Raw genomic sequence first — 21,433 nt, forward strand, 5'->3', positions numbered from 1 at the left:
CTGGTGACGCCCAATGTAAGATATTAAAGCAACCAACGGGAGGCCAGATCACACTCATGGGGGGAGGGGGTAGCCCAGGTTTTACAACTGTTGATGTGTGGCCAACATGCGAATGCAAAAAATGCTTCAGTTCGACTTGATTAATGAGGTATTCAATGCTGTTATGATTTATTTAGTGGTCAGGGTTTTGGTTTTATTCATAGACATTCAACACGGGCTGTGTCTTCATAGATCGAAATTCTATATTCCTGTTTGTCAATACGTAAACACTGACTCCAATAATAATCACTTAATGATTGGCTTGGCAACGTTAATCAAACGAACTGATTCATAGGCAATATTATTGCCAGTAAAACTGCATTTGTCATTGTCTTGGCACATTATTACTGACTAACTTAAAAATTAACTTTTTATTAATCTTTTTTGTTTTAGTGTTCATTGCACAAAAAAAAAAAAACATTTTTAAAATCTTTTTTTCTCCATTTCATTTTCAGTCTTTATATTTATTCATGAACATTTTATTTTAAGTTAATTAAGTAAACGAAGTATGCAGCTTATTAAGAAGCAGAAGTACACAGTGCAATTAAATTTAATCAAAACATGGAAGCAAAACATGCATAAAACAAATAACTTCTGAACATTTTTAACCGGCAAATTTGAAAATGAAGCTGTTGCTGATTGTCCACTATTCTTTGGAAAGATTATTTTTTTTTAAATACACAATATCTTTGCATTTCGATCCTTTGGTATTATGATGCCGTATGCAAACACGTATGCAATCCTGCATTTAACGTGTCGTGCAACATGTCTGCATATTTACAGCTCATTTAAGAAGCACGATTAATTTGTGAGCATCCACGTCTTCGGACAGTTTGCACTGGACGCAGTGCTCCTCTCAGAAAGGGGTAATGGTTTGTCTGCTCTGGGGTCACAAAGTGAGCAGGGCTGTGATGACGGAGAGCCTCAGTCACACCTGCGCCTTTCCAATTTCCCACTCGACTTTCCGGTCCATTCTAATGCACCCACTGCAGGTGAATATGGCCAAAAACACAAACAAGATAACATTCAGCCGTGCATCAGGAGTGCTGGAAATGCACAGTATGATCTGAGAACTGCATGCAACTCTGAATACAAAAATAGATACACACATTGTTTTTTTATTTACTCATTTATTTGCATCCTACAAATTCAACTTGAAAGCAGACAGGCATTGGTCTAAATCATATATCGATTGTAAAAGGTGTGTGCAGGTTGGAGACAAATACTCTCCATCAAATAAATCTGACGGAGACAATGTATAGGGGACCGTTTAAGTTAATTACTTTTCTAAGTGGTAGCCTGTTCTTCTTAATTTGTCTCCTATCGCTTTAAATTTAGTGAAGGTCCGCTTGCACCTATGAATGTCATCCCCTTTTATGTGTGTGTACCAGTGTCATTATTTCATCTGTGTGACCAGGACAGTGCGTCCCTGTTTGGCTGGATATCAATGATTTATCGACGGAATCTGCCTGACTATTCTGAGCACACAGACCACAGTGTATCTCCCCCAAGAAAATCTCAAGGCATCGAAACTATGACCAGAATTGACGAGTCCAGAGCCTAGAAGGGCTAAAATTTGAACTACAATCATATCTCACATTTAAACCACAATTAATCATAAGATAGCATTCGATTGACGACCTTTGTGGTTCGTTTCTTCAGAGACATATAAGGATATACAGGCAGTGCAACATATTCTTTGGCCATTAGGTGAGAATTAGCATTAGGTATCATTTTAGATAAGAAGGGAAAGGGGAGGGTAAACAACACAGAGAACAGGGAGAGTAAGAGCCGAATTACGAAGACGGGCTTTCAAGGAGAATCTGTGTGCAGCCCCTTAACGTGGCACGACCACAGGACACCGGCCTGACGAGTGCCAGCTACACAGCATCTGAGGTGTACTGTATGTCTGGGTAAACCCTGTGTCTCAGGGCAAACCCTGTGTCTCAGGGCAAACCCTGTGTCTCATATAACAGGTTGGAGAAGTGGATGCTTTTCAAGGATCTGGGGAAATTCTGTGCGAATCGCTAAAAAATGCTCACCAGATAGCTAGCGCGAGTACGCAGTGACTACAAGGAATCCCGCGTCGCCGATGTTCCCAGCATGCCAATGTGGCTCTTAAGGTGAAGTGGCCGGTCCGTCGTTAGGTGGGGAGAGTCGGCAAATGCTCACGAGAGCAGATGCATTCTGGTATAGTAATGCTCTAGTTGGCATTCAAGTGGCTTTATCCGAGGTTAGCGTGAATTCCCTCCCTGTTAGCAGTGAATTTGTATTGTTACTCGCTTGCTGAATGCATCGCCATGTTCTGAATGCTGCAGCTCAGCATATTACAAGTGATTCTGTAGGATTACTTGCTAAACCTCAATTCGGGCAGCAATGTTAAAAACGCCACCCGGTGAAACGGCCTGCTACGGCATATTACATTTTATGTCCTTCGACACTGTCACGTTTGACTTTGCCACATGGAGCCAAAAGTCCATCTCCGCAGTTTAGCCTCAAAACAGACCAGCTACGAGAGAGAAAGATTCACCAAATGAGCAATAATAACATCAGAGCAATAATGGCAAATGAACAAAACAATCTTCAGAAAGAACCTCAAGGTGCAAAGCCGGAGTCCATTGGGGTCTCTGATAGACTTGAGTATTTCCTGCTCATTTCTGTCAGCTCGGGATATTGTCAACGCACGAGGCTCATGATTTCCTGCATTAACTGAAAATATAAGATGTTTATTACAAAGGAAATAGTCTCAGGGTTTCAAAAACAGAAGTGTAACTGAAAGCAGAAAGTGGAGTCATTCCCAAGTGCAGATTGTTTAGTGAACTCTACAGTACCTTAAGAAATTGCTTGACGTTATTTGTATCAGTCATGTACAGTATCTGCATGTTCCTTGAAAACGAAAGAACAAATGCAACTTTGAAGTAGAATGTCAGGCAGATTTTATAATGCTGTTGAAGTAGGGTGACCAAGGGGCAGGACGCAAAGAGAGGCGTCAAAGCAATAAAAATGGACACACAGAAAATATTATGACTATAAAGCAAAGGAAACAAACAGGAAACAAATCAAAATCCCAGAAATTTCAGGCATTTTTAGGTCCCAAAAAAGAGGACATGTCTGGGAAAGAGAGAAGATACTGTATGGTCACCCTACTTAAATGCAATATCGCTGCTAAATTAAAGCTTTTTGGGGAAGGATACAAAATAGCCAGCAACAGGAACAAATAATAGATTTTGGAATGATCTCAATCACTAATACATTAACCTTCAAAACAGCAGGTGTAATGATTCATTAACGAAATTGTTAAATTGTTTCATCAGTGACACTCATTACCAGCACATCTTGGGACCATTCTTGACTTCAGTTATCCGCCTTTGTTTTATAGCTCAGTGGTTCTGGAAGCAGTCCTCGGAGACCTCAAGACGGTCCCGGTTTTTGTCCCCCCCCCATACTGTCAGGGAATTGGGAGAGAGTAAATACATGGATCGTCTGGGGGTCTGTTTTGAGAAAAACTGCTATAAGTATCTACTTCTTGGGCAGAAAGATTTCCATAACTTGTATTTATGGAAGTTATTTCCATAACTTGTATTTACGCCACTGTAAGAGTAACCGTCTCTGATCACGTTTCTCCAAAACTTCTTAATTAATCTTGAGATGGACATTAGTGTAAATTAATGCAGTTGACCTTTGTGTTCCAAACGCTCACTGCCTCCATTAATAACATAACATTTTAAGTGGCTACAAATTCTTTTGATGATGGATAATTTACACCAAGGAAAGGCTGGATTTAAGAATGACGGTTCTGTTGCTGTTGCTGTTCCTGTCAAAGCTCATGCAATAACATTTAATGCCCTTAATGTCATCAACACCAGACTCTGTACATTCAGACTGCAATAACTGGCTCGGATCTTGGTACTTTCAATGGTGCAATGAAGCCACATTTATTTAAGGGCCGGAATTCTTATACCCCTCTTTTCAGGGCCCCCCATTGGATCATATTGATATTTAATGACCCCCTCCATGGTATTGTTATGTCCGATCACTTGGGGCTATAGCCCCGAGTATTTTAAGCCTGCCCTGAGTATTTTATTCCTGATGCCAGTCTTTCTTGCCAGTCTCACCGTTCTGCCTGTGCCATCTTCCATGTATGACCCGCTGCCTTCTTCTGGTCGCCTGGCGATTAGAAGGAGAGTCGGCACCGGCTTGTCATCACCTCCCTGCTCCCCGGTTATTTCTCAAATCTTATGATTTGGACAGTATGACTCGGCACTTAACCATCTCTCCTATCTGACTCTCCCTGCCGGCCCCTGGAGGATGAGCTCCCCCTTTGAGTCTGGTCCCTTCCAAGGTTTCTTCCTTCTTGGGAGTTTTTCCTTCCCACTGTCTCCTATGGCTTATTCACGGGGGGCTTTGGGTGCGGATGCTGTAAAACGCTTTGACACGATGTAATGTTGTGATAATGCGCTATACAAAAATAAATTTGTTTGTTGTTTGTTGTTCTTCAAAAAAAAAAAAGTAAAACCCCAGGTATTTTAAACTCAATTTCTAAACCCAATTTAAACTCTCCAATATCTATCCTTAACTACTGAGCTGCAAAATGTTCATTATAAATTTATAGCATTGCATTTCCTGTTGCATTTTAAATCACTGTTTAAAGGTTGTATTTGCAGAGCCCTAACTAGCACGAATTCATTTGCACCATTTTGCATAGGTATCCTTAGTCCAAAACACTGATGCTCTCTGACTTAGCCTTGCTGTGCTTGCGTGCACCTTCCTGTAGGCATTTCCCAGGATGCATTGCTGTGACCTCAACTTGATAAGGACTCATTGAAAACAGATGGATGGAAGAATAAACTTCCCATTTAAAATGTTTGATTGTGACAATTAACCATTAAAGTAATTATATCAAATTAAGATGCAGGGATTATGAATTAGGATTATTATTTGGAGCCTAATTCTGATCCTCATTGTGCAGTGAGATGGCAGACAGGGAGTTTGGTGTAGAAAGGGCAATTAGAGGGTTGGAAGGACAATACCCATTTAGTGGAGGTTTTGTGTGTTTACAAATATTTCAAACAAATTTACTATTGACCTGAGAGCTTTATCTGGCAATGAAGATGATTGCACGGTCTAACATCTCTCATTCTAAGTGGTAATGTCTGCATGATAGAAATCGCGCCAGTTCGCTCCGTAGATTTCAAAATCAATACAACAAAGACTGTCTGCCGATTTGACAGAGAATTCAATGCACTTTAAGCGCTGGAAGGCAGTAATGACAATCTATGTAAAGAAAGGATGGAACTTTGTACACAATGGGCTGAAGCTATCTGTTATTTGAGCAAAGCAAGCCGACTGGCGGGTTTCTGCTTTTGAGTTTGTTAATGCCCAGATGGTGCCGCCTGTACATTACGTTTTTGATGAAGTATGTAGCATCGTGTGGCTTGTTTATATCCGCCCGAGCTGTTTCCAAAACTAATTGTCATTCCATGAAGGAATGATGATCCGCTCGCAGCTTTACATGTACAGAGAACTTTATTATAAAGAGAATTAAAGCCCAAAAACAAAAGGGACTGTGAGAGATTTAACAAAAGCAGGTTGATAAAATAAGAACTTAACAGGCTAGAATCCGAGGGGAAAACTAACACCAAACACACACACACGCATTCAATAGCTGACAAAGGAACACAGACTAGGCAGGAAAATATACACACATAAGTAACAAGTAAGTAACAAGTAATTATTTAAAAGAGGGCTGGTGTGGGTCTTAACAACCACACAAGCACTAGGAACTTGGATACTAGAAGATGCAAGAAAAATGGGAGACAGATATGAACTGTAAAGACAGGGTGAACTGAGGAGCAAGACGCTGAAGACTAACAAAGTTAATTCACACAGGGTTGGCAGATTCCAAGGAGACAAATACCCAAACCGAGCATAAGGCGGCCTGGGGAAATGGGGAAACAGTGTGGATAGTTAGGGTGCAAAACACAGAGAAAATAATGGGATGGCTAGTGACACCTGCTGGTGAAATTGGGAAACAATGGACAGAACAGCACAATGCAGGGACCCGTCCAGACACTAACATAAAATAGAGCTGGAGTCACATTCTAATACATGACAGTTTAATTCATATCAACATCTGCTGAAAGGTAAACCAGAATATGGGTGAGAAGGTCACTTACATACGTGTGAATTGATGCACATGATCTAGAACCTACTTTCAGAGTTTAGAATCAAATATCAAATTGCTTGACTACAAGGTTACAATGAAAAAACAAGTACACATGTCGTGTATTTCACTACATGATGCAACATGGTATAAGATTTATTGATCCGAGGGGGAAAATCTAGAAATTTCCCTTACTTTGAAATACTGAAAGGTCTCACTTAGGATTGCATTGAGGGAGAGAACACAGTTCATGATGCAAAGGCAATTGTTCTGTTTTATGGTTTGCAGGTTCCATCCCAAGCCTCAGCTCTACACCAGTCATGGATTTTGTCACAGAGTACACCTACAATGAGAGTTACTATGCCAACGGCACCGAGGGCCTCGGCAACAGCACCGCATGCCAACGGAAACATCCCTACAACTACTACGCCATGCTGCTCACGCTCCTCATATTCGTCATCGTCTTCGGCAACGTACTGGTGTGCATGGCGGTCTCCAGGGAGAAGGCCCTGCAGACCACCACCAACTACCTGATCGTCAGCCTGGCCGTGGCCGACCTGCTGGTGGCCACCCTCGTTATGCCCTGGGTGGTCTATCTGGAGGTGAGCGTCTTCCATGAAGCCTAATGATCATACGCCTCTCTCCGTCTTTCCATCCACCCATTTCCATAACCACCCATCCAGCATGAGCTCCTGGTGTCGTCTGGCCAGGATGCGACATCTAAATGCAGCGGAGATCCTTCATGCACGGCCAAGTGTGTACAGAAGCAGTATAATATGAATAAAATAAAGAAAAACAAAGAATATCGCAATGCAACGATTTTCTTTAAAATAATCGATATTGCGTTAACATTTCGTTGACTTATAAAGCCAATAGCAATCAAGATATATATGGATATATGAGACTTTAATAATACTGCATACTGTATTTTTAGTCTTAATTAGCTGCTTGCGAAAGAATATTCAATTTACCATCAGGTGAATGATAATACATAATGGGAGTGTTTTGGGGAATTGGTTCAAGGCAAAATATGCAACCCAGCAAGATGGAAACAGTCTTGAAAACTATGTGACCTTCCAATCTGAGATCTGTGTTTTGGCTCGAGGATTGTACAGAACCTGGAAGTGACACAGCAGTTATCTACAGACTTTAGTATGTATCGGCGTCATCAAGACAAAATCAAACAGATTGATTCCCGTGCTCAGATATTACATGTCTTAGAGTTTTCATGTTTGTTCATTTTAGTAATTGTTAGTAATTGATCGTGTAATTAAGAGGAGAAACAACACTAGATAACACAAATTAAGCAGAATAATCGTACAGCTTAGTGCTGCAAGTGGAAGATACACAATTAACGTGACATGCCACATTTCTGCAGGTGATGCATGTACCGTTAATGCCACACTTTAAATGTCTCGCAATTCCCACGGTCAAGGTTTATGAACAAGGTTTCTGGATGTGTGCAGCTTTTACCTGGGAACTATCAGGCGTAAGGCAGACTTGCTGTTCAAACAAGGACCAGAATTAGTTTCACCAGCCTGGCTGAGCAAGTTCAGCCTTGTCAATATAAAGAGAAAAAAAGATATTACAACAAAAAACATACCTTTAACAGATAAGCTAACAAGTGTGACAAAGGAAATAAAACAAACACCCAACGGCCTTCACAGCTCTATTTGTTTTACTAACCATCCATCCATCTTCTAATCGCTTATCATCATCAGTATTGGGGAGGCCTCATGGGAGATTTACTTATGCAAAGATGTTCTGAGGGCAGAAGTAAAAATGATTGGCTCAGAGAGATAACCAATCAGATTGTACAGGAGGCGGATTCAAGCAACTACAGAAGGCAGGACCATGAATTCTGATTGGTTGGTCCCACCTCCACTAGTTGGTTAGACCCACCTCCTCTACAATCTGATTAGTTTTCTCTCCAAACCAATCATTTTTCCTTCTGCCCCTCAGAACATTTTTTTGTGTAAGTAAAACTCCCATAAACTTGGGTTAGGGGTGCAACTGGAGCCAGTCCCAAGGAGGACCAGGCACTAGACTGAGGTACAACTTGGATGGGGTACCAGCTCATCGCAAGGGGAATACATGAACACACTAACACTCTCTGGGCATTTTCCACATGCTAGTTAGCTTAACTTCATGTTTTTGGACAAAGGCAACTGGAGCACCTATAGGAATCTCACGTGACACAGGGAGAACATGCAAACTATACACATATGGTGCTGTCTTGGGATTTGAACCCACAACCTTGAAGCTATGAGGCTTATAGTGCTACCTGGTTAGCCAATACAGCAATTGAATTTTACTGAGGCTCTAACTAAGTCAAAGTACATCAGATCAGAATCAGAACCAGAAGGAGGAAATATTATCCAGGATGAAATAGTTTAACACAGAAGAAAGTGACTCACAATGCCGATGCGGAGCAGTACCTGACTGAACAGATTGTCAGGGCAGAGGTACAGTCCAGAGAGGTCCGTCAAACCAGTCATGGGTCAGAAATTTGGTTAATGGCAACACTGGTGACATCATTCCACTACACAAAAAAGAAACCTTGTTTTTTCAAGCCAGAGTGGTTTTAGATTACATCGGTCCCACTGTTCTACAGACAAGGTCAGAAGAGAGCTTGATGAATTGTACAAGCTACCCAATTACTTTCGAACCTGGAAAATGACCAAACCTGCACTTTCTAGATCTGTATTTTGAAAGTAAACCTTTTTGTCTCAGTCCTGGCAGAGCTGGTACGCTTCGGATAATGTTTTCTGATAATCGCTAAAAACATCCACATATAAACACACATAATTGTCTCCTTAAGGAAAATTTATAACAGAAGCAGCATGTATAGAGTATCGACAGTCTCTGATAAAACAAACTACACGGTCAGATGAAACGAATGGTACATAATTTTTTTAACGATGCAAGTGCAATAATTCTGTCCCTTTTCTATAATATTAATCCAGTAGTGGGTGGAAGTGAGTCTGGAGTTTATGCCAGTACGCAGAATGCACATCTATTGCAGGGCACACGCTCACAAACGGAAAATTACAGATTACCACGTTGCCACTTCTCTAAACAAGAAACAGCTATAGAACTGTGCTCACATCTACAAGTATTTTGTGGTGTAGCACAACGTAAGCAACGACCAAGGTTAAACGCTTTTTATTTTCCTGACAACCACAAAAGGTGAATCAAGATACAAGCTCTATGCATCGATGCTGCATTCGGGTCGTCAAGGCGAGAGTGGAAGTGAGAACATGGAAACGCTATTTAACGAAGGCCACAATTCTGACTCGCCAGGACAGCTTCACAGGGCCTTCAAAGGCAGATAGAGGAATCCATAAAAACATTACAATCGTTGTAAATGGAACCCTGTGACGAGACTGCAAACTTGGCTCATTACTAGGCGTGCGTCCTCAGCACCCTGTGATAATTCAAACAGACCTAATTATGAAGAAACCATGGGACATCAATCATTATTTCAGTGTGGCATTTTTAACGTGGATGCCCATGATACAGCTGACTCCGCCACCAGTGTCTGGAAGCGGCGGCTGTTAATTAAACCAAACAAGATTAATACGGTATTAATGCTGGAGCCAGAAAACACTTAAACCCTTGGAGGATATTTTGTTTTACATCATCTATTCATCTATATATGCTGCATATTTACTGAGGCAACAGTACTTGGTCAGTATTCATACTACTTACAGGTATATTAAATGGAACTCATACTGTATGAGTACTGAATGGAATTGGTAAACAAAAGAGTAAAGAGTACCTGATCATCTGATGAAGGAAAAAAGTAATGTGTTACCTAAAAAAAGTAATAATAACAGTCATAATAGTCCAAAAGGTTTTACTATTACTAATATTACAATCCATTCACCCATATTCCAACTACTTATTCTTGTCTGAGTCACAGGAAAAATGTCAAAAAAGTATTAATTCAATCCAAATGAGATGGGTATGATATTACAGAGGACGAAACGAAACATGACATAATCATAAATAAATAATACGTTTCAATAGAAAAATTAATTTATTTTGTTTCTTTTTTCCCTAAAGATTCAGAGAAAAAAATAAATGATTTTTTTTTGTTCCAAAGATTTTTTTATTGGAATTTTTAATCCAAATTTTATATCATAGATGTTTTTTTTATTCCAAAGATTTGTTTGAATTCATCCATATGTAACTGAGGTGCACTGCCCTGCCCCTTTTCTAAAGCACTATCGACCAAGGGGGACTCTAAATTTCCAATAATATTCAAGTGTGAGTATGTGCCCCCTGCCCAGTAGTGTATTGTGCATAATTTGCCAAAGGATTTTTCAAAATTACATTAATAAGTGGAAAGTTTCAGAAAGGGCGGTGGGGGGCTGTTTTCCTCTCCAAAAATCCCCAGCTTTCAAGGTCCAGCAACATAAGCCAGAAGGGTTCTTTTTCCTGATGGCATTTCAGACCTTAATCAGCTAATTGCATCAATTGGAAATTTAGTGGGTCTGACCATCTGTTGCTGTTGACTGAGCCTGGAACAGCTGAAACCAAAACTACAAGTTAGGGGAAAGAGGAGCAGGAGGTGGTGATATATGAGGAGTTTTTGCAGTGCAAGTTGTAACGCGGCCTTCAGTACTGAATCGACAAAGGCTTTTACAATATGCAGCCTCAGCCTCAGCAAACATCCTATCATTCAGATTGCAACTGATGTAATTCTCCAATGAATTAAGAATTGCTGAGCAGTTCAGAGGATGACGTGGTCGACACAAGGTGGTAAATATTCCAGCGTGAAAAAACCAGAAGGAGAATCAATGTTATCGGCCATGCATGTGGGATTTGCCTTCGGCACATCTCGACATAAAACTGCGACATAAAACGCTTGACAGTGAATACTCTGATATAGCCGTTTCGCTGATAGCATCACACATAGTCAAGACAACCTAAGGCCTTGTAAGTAAGAAAACGAATGTTGATATCCTTCTTGATTCCTTTTCTGGTTGCCTTTGACCTTTCCCAAATCCTGCTTTTCATACGTAAGGGAATTCTCATTCCATGCAGGCCGCTATTCTGCACTGAATCATCTTCAGCATGTGATATGATGGGAATCACGCAACGGTTTGTGCACTCTGTTGTGTCTCCTTTCTTTGGTATTGGAATGTCAGCCGATCTCTTCCGGTCGTTCTCCTGATTTGGTGAAAATGCTGATACTTCTTCCTTGGCTTCTGAAACGTTGAGACGCCCATCTGCTTCGAAGGCTTCCATTTTTGCCAGTGGTCTCTGAGCTCAGCATCTTAGTTTAATGAAGTTGCTTCCATGTAACTTTATTAGATATGTCTGTCTTTTTGACATCGTTGCTGCAGAGCAGGGCTGTATACAGAGGAGGGGTCATGGGGTACTGTCCCTCACTGAAAGCTGATTGGCCTCCACTCTCACTCACCAATTAAAAACAAATCATTGCCAAGCGGCGTTTCTGGCACAGAAGGCCTGGTGAGGCACAGTAAACACTAACATGTACTGTGCTTGGTCAGTGAATCCTAATACAAATGCACCTCGATAATTAAAATCACAGGCACACATTAATGTAACAGGGTCAGGAGTAAACAAAAGCAGAGATTAGTGGCATAATCAATAACAGCATTTGAGCTCACAGAAATGGCAAGATAAATTGTTATACCACGTCAAATGACAAATCCAGGGGGCCATTTTTACACTTATACCACATCAAATTACAAATCCAGACTTATTAAGCAGTAAATGATTGCTGTTATAACAAATCCAAAGCAACATTTTAGAGTAGGAAAACCCAGTACTTTACGGTTCTTAACTTAGAGTCAAGACAAACTTGCAATAATGTGAAACAGACTCACCAGTGATGATCGCTGCTTGAAAATAAAAGATGCACAGAAATTTGGGCAAACTTTCAATCTGTATTTTTTTCTGTAATGGCAAGCTGCTAAATCTAACTTTTTATAATTTGTGCACTTCAACTATTTTATTACCCTGCTAACGTTACAGCTAGCCGTTGGTTGAAAATACCAATGACATCGTCTTGACGTGCGTCAAATGGATTAGCGTTGCATTTTATAGGCTCCAATCAGAACAGGCCATGCAGATCGTGCCCCACGGCTCATTACTGAATGTGCATTGAACAGCTGCTTTCAGTTCTCAGCTGCTTACTTGCTTAAACAAACGCTGACTGGCCGGGTCCATGCACACCAAAGGAAGACTGTTAGGAGCAACAGATATAGCAAGACATTTGGAATGCATGACAGTGCCACCATTGTCATATGTAATACATGCACCACAATATTAGTTAGTTGTGAAGAAAAATATATATTATTAGAGTGAATTACTGATCATGTCGTGCAGTGCTCAACAGCGACATCTGGTGGGGCCTGGCCCTACCGGCCCCTAATGTAGAGACGCCACTGCCCCTCTCTATGAATTATGGCCCCCCTTATCCCCCCCAGTGTAAAAGTCCTATAGTCGCCCCTGTTCCAGAAGTCTTCTCTTTATCTTTATAACCTCCGTCTTTCTTCCATCGTTGGTTATTTGTCCGTCAATGTCCTTCTACGCGGTTGGAACTTCTTAATGGTACGATCTCTTGAAAACCAGCCTTTGCTTTTCCATGTTTCTTTCAATGACTTTTCACATCCATCCACCCACCCATCCATGCATCCATCTGTCCAATTTCTGAATATGATTGTCGTATTGAAATATATATACTGGCTAGTTCTGCAGCTAGCAGGTTCATTTTCATGATCACAAAAGCAGTGAGGGGGCCATTTTTCCACCATAAGGTACTGTGGACACTGCATGTGGCCCCCTGATACATTAATGTATCACACATATTCCCCTGACTAACATACAGACTCAGGCTCTTAGCTGTATCAGTCATGACTAGGTGGGCTTGACTGTCTCCAGCTTTATCCTTTCTTCCTTATCCACACAAAGCGAACAGCCCATTATTTTTCACTACAGACACGTTTGAGTCATTATTATCCATCCAACCATCCATCCATCTTCTGTGTCCTATTCAGGCTCATGGAGGGGGGTGGGGGAGTGGACTGGGGCTTATTCTGGATGCTACCGGCACAAAGCAGGGAACAACCCAAGACAGGGGCGGTAACCAATGATAGGGCACTCTCACACATGTATACTGACAGATAGTTTGGAGACTCCAAATCACCTCAGCATGTTTTTGGACTGCTGGGGAAGCCCGAGTACTCAGGAAACCCTGTAATGAGGCGTGGAGAACATGGAACCTCCACACACATGGAACCATGGTGGAAACCCTACGCCTGGTTCCAGAAGTGTGAGGCAACAGTGCTAACCACTGCAGCACTGCGCCGCTCTGAGGCTTTATTATACTATTATATAAGTAAAATGTGGTTGTTTTGTATTCATCTCACTCTCAGCCGTCACATGCATTGTCAGCGACTGGCTTAAGATAAGCTTCTGGCTTGCTAAGTAACTCATGTGTGATCATAAAGGCCGTCTTTCCTCTTCACGCAAAACTGCCGGGTGAAAACTAAACGCCCTGTAGGTCAAACTTCAATCCGTACTGATATCCCATTGAGCTGTGTTTCCCAACTCCATCCTCCTGGGAGGGAGCAGAAATGTGGACTGCCTGGAAGGGAGCTGGGAGGGAGCAAAAACATGGACTATCTGTGTGTCCCCAAGGAACAAGGCTTATAGGTTTTGATTGCGTCTAATCAGTGTGTTAATCACTGTAAACCATACAACCTAAATGTATATATATATAATATGACACTCATATTTTTATAAAATATCACTAATCCTTGAGTCATGAAAGAAAAATTAAATGAACCTACTTACCTACATGCAAGTACCCTCTGCGAATTGTCTTATCTACAGTAGGAGTAAATATCTATAATCGCTGTCGAGTATAAAGGTCAAGTCGGTTTTTTTTAGCCTCTTCCTTGCCTCATTTTCTCCCAGCATGCCGCTCTCCTGCCATCCTTTGCCTGCCAATCAGCTACACTTTTTCAATACGTGGTTTGTTCAAATTGCTCGTAACTAGCGTTGCAAATACTTTCCCCGCTTCTTTGGACTGATTTATATTTACATTTAAAAAACGCATTATGGTTCATTGACAGAATTTGCTTCTCGACGAGGTTTGTTTGCTGTAACATCGTTAATATTAGTGCCAAGAGTTTAGAAAGTACTTTTCTGTGCACAAGTGCAAAAGCTAGAATTTTCACAATCTATGCGGAACAGTCCTGCATGCGTTTATCTAGATATATAAGAGAACATTTCATTCTACAATTGGCAAGTAATTATGTTGATGCACCAGTCTGCCACCTGTTGTACATTTTGCACAGGTCATAAATGCATTTGAAATATTACACAAATTAATACCGGTAATGGGATATACCCAATCTCAGAAGGGCCACGCATTGCAGATCATGAAACATTTTTTGCAGACTGAATATAACTTTCCATAAATTCCTCCAGCCTTCCAACTTTATGCTACCGTAAAGCTGTCTACACATTCCGAGTTCTGTGCACCACTAACGGAATCCCACGCCATGCCACTGCCTGCCTTCCCAGGTGGTCGGAGAGTGGCGGTTCAGCAAGATACACTGCGACATCTTCGTCACCCTGGACGTGATGATGTGCACGGCAAGCATCCTCAACCTCTGCGCCATCAGCATCGACAGGTGGGCGGAGCATCGCACCGTTATTAACCAGCATGCCTTTCTGTGGATTTCACAGCTATAACCTACATGGGTGGCACCATCAGTCCTACCAAACGCCCCTTAAAAATCTAACATTTAATCTTTCTGGGTTATTCTGTGAATTTCACAAACAATCACAACTGACGTTAAGTTACATTGCCCATTTATGGACCATTCACAGTCGTTTACAAGATTGCAAAGATTTTTTATTTTTTTTGCACCTGCTTAATTAACACATTACTTCTGTTCCCTCGTTAGTTGTGGCTTTACTTACTCACCTGAACCCCCTAACTCCAGGGCAATGTGTGCATCTAATACTGCTTAATCGTACCCATTTCCACACATGGTTATTAATTGACGTAAATTCACCAGAAAGTGTGCAGTAGAAATTTACCACTTGGGAATTAAACAGTCATTGTATGATTCGCGTTTTTATTCAGCTGTGCTGAAGTAACCTATTTTCAGATGAGGCACAAGTATAATCGATGTGAGATTTATATAAAGAACTTTTCTGCCCTTTGGCTCAAACCAGTAACTAATTATGCAAGGTAGCAGATGGTAAAATTAAGTTTCGCTCCCCTGCCCTCTTGATGGACAATCTTTTTGAAAGTTGCTTGTTTTTTTTTGACAGCAGCAACTCAGGTGATCCTGCTTCTCCCCCATTTCCCTCTAAATCTCTCTCTCAGGTACACGGCCGTCGCCATGCCGATATTGTACAACACGCGGTACAGCTCCAAGAGGAGAGTCACGGTCATGATTTCTGTGGTTTGGGTCCTGTCTTTCGCAATATCCTGCCCCCTACTGTTCGGCCTGAACAACACAGGTAACGCAAAGCTTCGACCGCCACGTGGTGAAAAGGTCCAAGGTTTATTCCTACCAACTATCTGCTTTTTCTGTATTTTAATTATTTTTTTTGCCTTCAGTAATCTCCCCCCTGCCGACCCCCTCCATTTACCCATACCTACAAAAATCGATTATTCTCTTTCAGGTGCAATTTCTGTAGCTACTAAAGTCAACGACTTTGACACATGGCAGCAAAGCATTGGCGGTAGTTATTTTTGCAGTCACCCTCCCCCCCCCACCCCCCCAACCTATCACAAATAATTGTTCCTGTTATCAGGGCCTTGTCAAGCCCCGAATCCATCTTTCGCTAAAGAAATCAATCCCTTTATTTTATTCCATAAGAGTATAGTACAGTGGTGCCAAGCTTTTCAGAAAGTAGCGAATTGCATGTTTTCGGTGTTCAGCCGTACATATCTGCCTTTACACGCTGGAGCAGCTTTCAGGTATCGCTGTCTTACAAAAAGATACAGCAAGACGATGTCATTTAAACCCACGTTAATAGTTTGAGTGGCATAATGGCCCAGCTGGCAGTCCTGAGTGCTCACGCCTCTGCCGTGGGTGTACTCTCTGTGCTTGTGAAGGTTCCATCCCACAGTTCAAAGACGCACTGTTAGGTGAAGCACCATCTCTAAACTGCCTTTCCCGAGACTCCAGGCTTACTGCGACCTTGTACCGCCGATACAGTATGTGAGATGGATGGAGGGTAGAAATGCATTGAAATATCAAGAAAATACTGTGCAAAAATCTCAGGCAGTGAAAGAAAATGATGTTTAAATGATCTTGATGTTGGTGTAAAACCATGATGCAATGTCTGTCAAAGTGTGTCAAGTTAGCCACCTCAAAGCCCCGTCAACCACACGTCAATCCAGTCTTCACAGCGACCATCCAATGCAGCCCTGTATTTGTTGACCTGAGCACTATCATACCATAATCAAGTCAAGTAATTGAATGAGCTATTGGTGAAATTTAACAGATTCGGTTTATGGCTGGGGCATCCCTGAGGTAAGGAACCAGAGTGGCTAGGTTGACTAGGCTGTCAACCAGATATCTTTGTAGAACAGAAGAAATTAACATATTTATTGCTACTGTTCGTTTTCATATATATCTTTCTAATGTTAAATTATGTTATTCTCTGAGCAAATATACACTTACTACACAGAGAAATACCAGACTTTCCGCCTCTCCCATAAATGGACATGAGCTCCCTGACACTCGCAAACGATGTGCATTGTCCTAGAAAACCGTCGTTCCGCTATTCAGGGTGATAAAATTAGCCGGCAAGAAGTTTTACCTCTGCAACCTCACCCCAATTTACCGCCACTCTCTAGCCCTGGAGCAAATTTCCCCCACCCCAGTGGGCAATATACAGTATATACATGGTGTTACTGTGATATCAGGCAAGAATTGGCCAACACCCCCCCCTCCCAGATGCCCCTCATGCCTAAGGTAGGATGTTTGAAATACCTTCAGATTTACTTGACTGGCTAAGATTTTTGTACATTACTTTATATAGTATACATACACCAATATTTGTTATGCTTTGTGTGACATTTTGAATGTTGATCTGACACATTTATCCACAGCATCTCAGAGGAGACAGAAGGGTTTTCATTTATTTGTGCTGTTTGGGATTCAAACCCACTGTCACTGCATTGTCAGCACAAAGTTCTGCTGGTTGAGTTGCAGGAGTTCTATGTTCACCAGTCTTCGATATGTTATGTGTTATCTAGTAAAAATGTGCTTATTGGGTAGTTACCCTAAGGAGGCCTGACTGTATTTTCCAGCCACTCGTGACGAGGCCCAGTGCGTGATCGCCAATCCCGCCTTTGTGGTCTACTCCTCCATCGTCTCCTTCTACGTGCCCTTCATCATCACTCTGCTGGTCTACGTGCAGATTTACGTGGTGCTGCGCAAGCGACGTAAACGTGTCAACACCAAGCGCAGCTGTCATGTGACTGACGCGGAAAACGCCGGAAAGGTGAGGTGCTTCTCCTGCTCCTTCCGTCCTTAAGGTCCTTTGGAAAAGTCAGTTGAAACAGGCGTGGGGGAGGAACTTCTGTTTGCAAAAATCCTTCGAATCCCAAAGAAACAGCTTCTAAGTAAAAGTGCATTTCAGAGTAGGAGAGGGTGCATTATTGTCATCCTTTCAGGCATGTAGCTCAGCAGCACAATTACAGATGCACTTAGTTAATCAAAGATGATCTCTGCCCTGGCTTTTGGCTAATTGCGACACAAAGTCACAGAATATAGGGCGAAAAAGTGGGATATTCTATTCTAAGAAATGCGATATTCCACTAAGAAGAGTGAGATTCTAAGAAGTGAGATATTCTACTAACAAGAATGAGATGTGAGATATTCTTCTAAGAAGAGTGATATTCTATTCTAACAAGTGAGATATTCTTCTAAGAAGAGTGATATTCTATTCTAACAAGTGAGATATTCTTCTAAGAAGAGTGATATTCTATTCTAAGAAATGTGATATTCTACTAAGAAGAGGGATTATTACATTGTAAGAAGTGAGATATTCTACTAAGAAGAGTGATATTCCTTACTAAGAAGTGAGATTTTCTACTAAGAAGAGTGATATTCCTTACTAAGAAGTGAGATTTTCTACTAAGAAGAGTGATATTCCTTACTAAGAAGTAAAATGAGTGAAGGAGATTAAGTGGCGTCAGCCTGCATCTATATGCTCGGCTTCACTTGTCATGTGACGTCAAAAGTTGAGCTGTTTTACCCAATTGAACATTCTTACGGGATTAACGTCGGCTTTTAATGCGCAAAGAAAGCGAAAGTGTCACAAGTGTTATTTATGACGCTATTAATATTTCCCTTTTGCCTCTTTTACTATTAAATAATGTATACTGAATATATAACGCTTTAACGTTTTATGTATCTTTACTTATTCCCTTAAGATGCCGTTCTTGCTAATGTTAAGGTAGTTCCTGAGTAAAAAACCATTTTTTAATGCGCTAGCTGCCAGAGGTAGCTATCCTGAGAGATAATTAACTCTTTAAATAACAGTGCCTGCCATCCTCACTTCCATGACGCCGTCCAGACTCTCTCCATAGTGTGCCGTGTTCACTTTGCGCACCCAGTGACCATGTGTGCTGTGCTCGTACCTCCCCCCCCCCCCCCCCGCAGGAGAAGTGCACCCACCCAGAAGATGTAAAGCTCTGTACTGTGATTGTGAAGTCCAACGGGGCCCTTTCCCTGAAAAACAAGAAAGTGGTAGGTATATGGGACCCAGAGCACTGTGTTGCCGGGTTACGTTTATTGGGGCGTGTTGCATTCCGGTACTCTGCATGCTACATGCTGCATGCTACATTCCATCGACAGTGGGGCACGTATTACAGCTGCAGAAATGCCCCACGCTGTCTGGAAACCTGCTGCTTGTGGGTCATTTGCAGTGGCTGGTAGGAGCCAGTCGGAGTTGGAGGTGAAGCCTAAGTCATCTCATTTTCGTCACCAACCCATTTACGAAAGCAGAAATGTGGATTTGTATACAGCTCACATTGATCCTGCACTTCGTACGAGGCAGTCGTATGCTTAGCCCGCTCCCTCCAAATAACTCAGAAGACTTCCCACACTTCTCAGCCCAGCCCGGGAGCCTGGTGCCAAGAGGTGGAATGTTCAGGTCCAGAAAGTACAAATCCAGACCAGGGTTTTGTTTAAACAAGTTGAGTATAAAGAGTTACAGTGACAGAGTACTCAACTGGTCAGTTGAAACAAAACCTTGGTCTGGATTTGTACTGTTTGGACCAGAACTAGCGACCTCTGCTGGTGCCTCGTTCCCGCAGATCCTGATACAGGAGGCTGCCCAGCCGGTCGCTGACATGGAGATGGACTTGATGACGAGCTCCAGCCCCATGGAAAAGAAGAGGACTGCGCCCGCGCCCGCCACCCACCAACTCTGCATGCCCGCCGCCCCCACCCAGCGGCAGGGCTCGGCGCCGCCCTCCCCGGCCGAGAGCCGGCTCGAAGGCGATAGGAACGGCCACACCAAGGATGCCCTCGTCCCCAAGGCCACGAAAGCCTTCGAGACAGAAGCGCTGCCTGGTGGGAAAACTCGCAGCACTGTGAAGCCCCTCAGCAAGAGGAAGATCTCGCAGCAAAAAGAGAAGAAGGCCACGCAGATGTTAGCCATCGTCTTAGGTGAGTCTTTTCATAACAATTTAGTAATACATATTGAAATGGGGCGGCATGGTGGTGCAGTGGTTAGCAGTGTTGCCTCACACCTCTGGGACCCGGGTTCGAGTCACTGCCATGGCTCATGTGTGTGGAGTTTGCATGTTCTCTCCATGTTGTCATGGGGTTTCCTCTGAATATTCCAGTTTCCAACCCCCCCCCCCCCCCCCCACAGCCAAAAAACATGTAAAGGCAATATGGAGTTGCCAAATTGTTCATAGTTATGAATGGTGCAAGTGACAAGCCAGCAGTGGGATAGCCCCCCCATCCTGGGTTATTCCCCGCCTTGTGTCCGTAGCTTCCCCTGAGACTCTGGATAGGACATGCAAGCATATAAAACGGATGGGAGTAAAATATTACAGTTACTCACACATGCTTCGTTTTCTTTAGTTACAATACATAATAGCACCTTGTGCAGATCATATGTTCGGTGCTGAAAAGGTCATGTGGCCAATGTAAGCCAATAGTGAAGGAACAGAGGTGGGGATTTCAGGTCCAGAGAGTACAAATCCAGACCAAGATTTTGTTTCAACCAACCGGTTAAGTACTCTGTGATTCTTTATGCTCAACTGATCGGTTGAAACAAAATCCCGGTCTGGATTTGTACTCTCTGGACCTGAAATTTCAAATGTTGTACTATAGTTACTGTATTTTGTTTGCGCATGGCTGCACCCTAACTGTCCTTTTTTATTGTAGGTGTGTTTATTATATGCTGGCTGCCCTTTTTTATCACGCACATTTTAAACACCCACTGCACGCATTGCCGGGTCCCATCGGAAATGTACAACGCCTTCACGTGGCTGGGCTACGTGAACAGTGCCGTGAACCCCATTATTTACACCACCTTCAACATTGAGTTCAGGAAGGCCTTCATCAAGATACTGCACTGTTAAAAAAACGCAGAGCGTGATGCGGGGCTGGACGAAGGCCGGAACTGGCCGCCATCCACATCGCTTACATCGCAAGAAGCCGCTTCCGAGCTCTTTTCGTGCTTCGCGCCCTCAGATGGGAGATGAGGTAAGTGCGAGTCATTCGGCGATTGAGTCACGCCGCACAGTCACCGCAAATTAAATGGATATCAACTTTGAACATGTGCTCTGTATATCATTGTAGATTGAAAACAGTCTGGAACACCGATGTGTTGCAGAATGGTGACACCCTGGAATGGGACTGTTACACGGGCTTGGGGGGGGGGGGGGGGTTGCATCTCACGGGCCATCGAGTCCCTCGCTGGTATGACGATGTTACAACACAAAAGGTCTGAAAAGCACAACTACCACAGTCTTGAGTCTTGAGGACGCAAAATTGGTGATCGCAGTGGTTCCGATTGGATGGGTTTCTGGATTCGGGGCTGTTTGAGAGTCGATATCCCACTTCTTCCCCCTAGAGAGTCAGTTTAAGTTCATTATTACATACAGTATCAAAAAAATCTATATATTTTGGTGATAAATAGATACGAAGAGCACAAAAGGATGGGCACACATGCTGGTAATACCCACAAGGCATT

The 21,433-nt window shown here is 42.5% G+C and overlaps 1 protein-coding gene across 2 annotated transcripts in view; it reads left to right on the forward strand.

The window, feature by feature from the left end:
- drd2b (dopamine receptor D2b) overlaps window positions 1–21,099 on the forward strand; it is a 35,506-nt gene extending 14,407 nt beyond the window's left edge. For both annotated transcript variants that reach the window (XM_048983127.1, XM_048983128.1), the window contains exons 2-8: window positions 6,491–6,804; window positions 14,771–14,880; window positions 15,585–15,721; window positions 17,526–17,719; window positions 18,883–18,969; window positions 19,539–19,893; window positions 20,623–21,099. In XM_048983127.1, the coding sequence (XP_048839084.1) occupies window positions 6,491–6,804; window positions 14,771–14,880; window positions 15,585–15,721; window positions 17,526–17,719; window positions 18,883–18,969; window positions 19,539–19,893; window positions 20,623–20,819 (1,394 nt within the window). In that variant the 3' untranslated portion in view covers window positions 20,820–21,099. The remainder of the gene's footprint in view (window positions 1–6,490; window positions 6,805–14,770; window positions 14,881–15,584; window positions 15,722–17,525; window positions 17,720–18,882; window positions 18,970–19,538; window positions 19,894–20,622) is intronic.
- Window positions 21,100–21,433: the final 334 nt, after the last annotated feature.

This window comes from Brienomyrus brachyistius, chromosome 18, assembly GCF_023856365.1.
Source record: "Brienomyrus brachyistius isolate T26 chromosome 18, BBRACH_0.4, whole genome shotgun sequence".
Classification (NCBI taxonomy): domain Eukaryota; kingdom Metazoa; phylum Chordata; class Actinopteri; order Osteoglossiformes; family Mormyridae; genus Brienomyrus; species Brienomyrus brachyistius.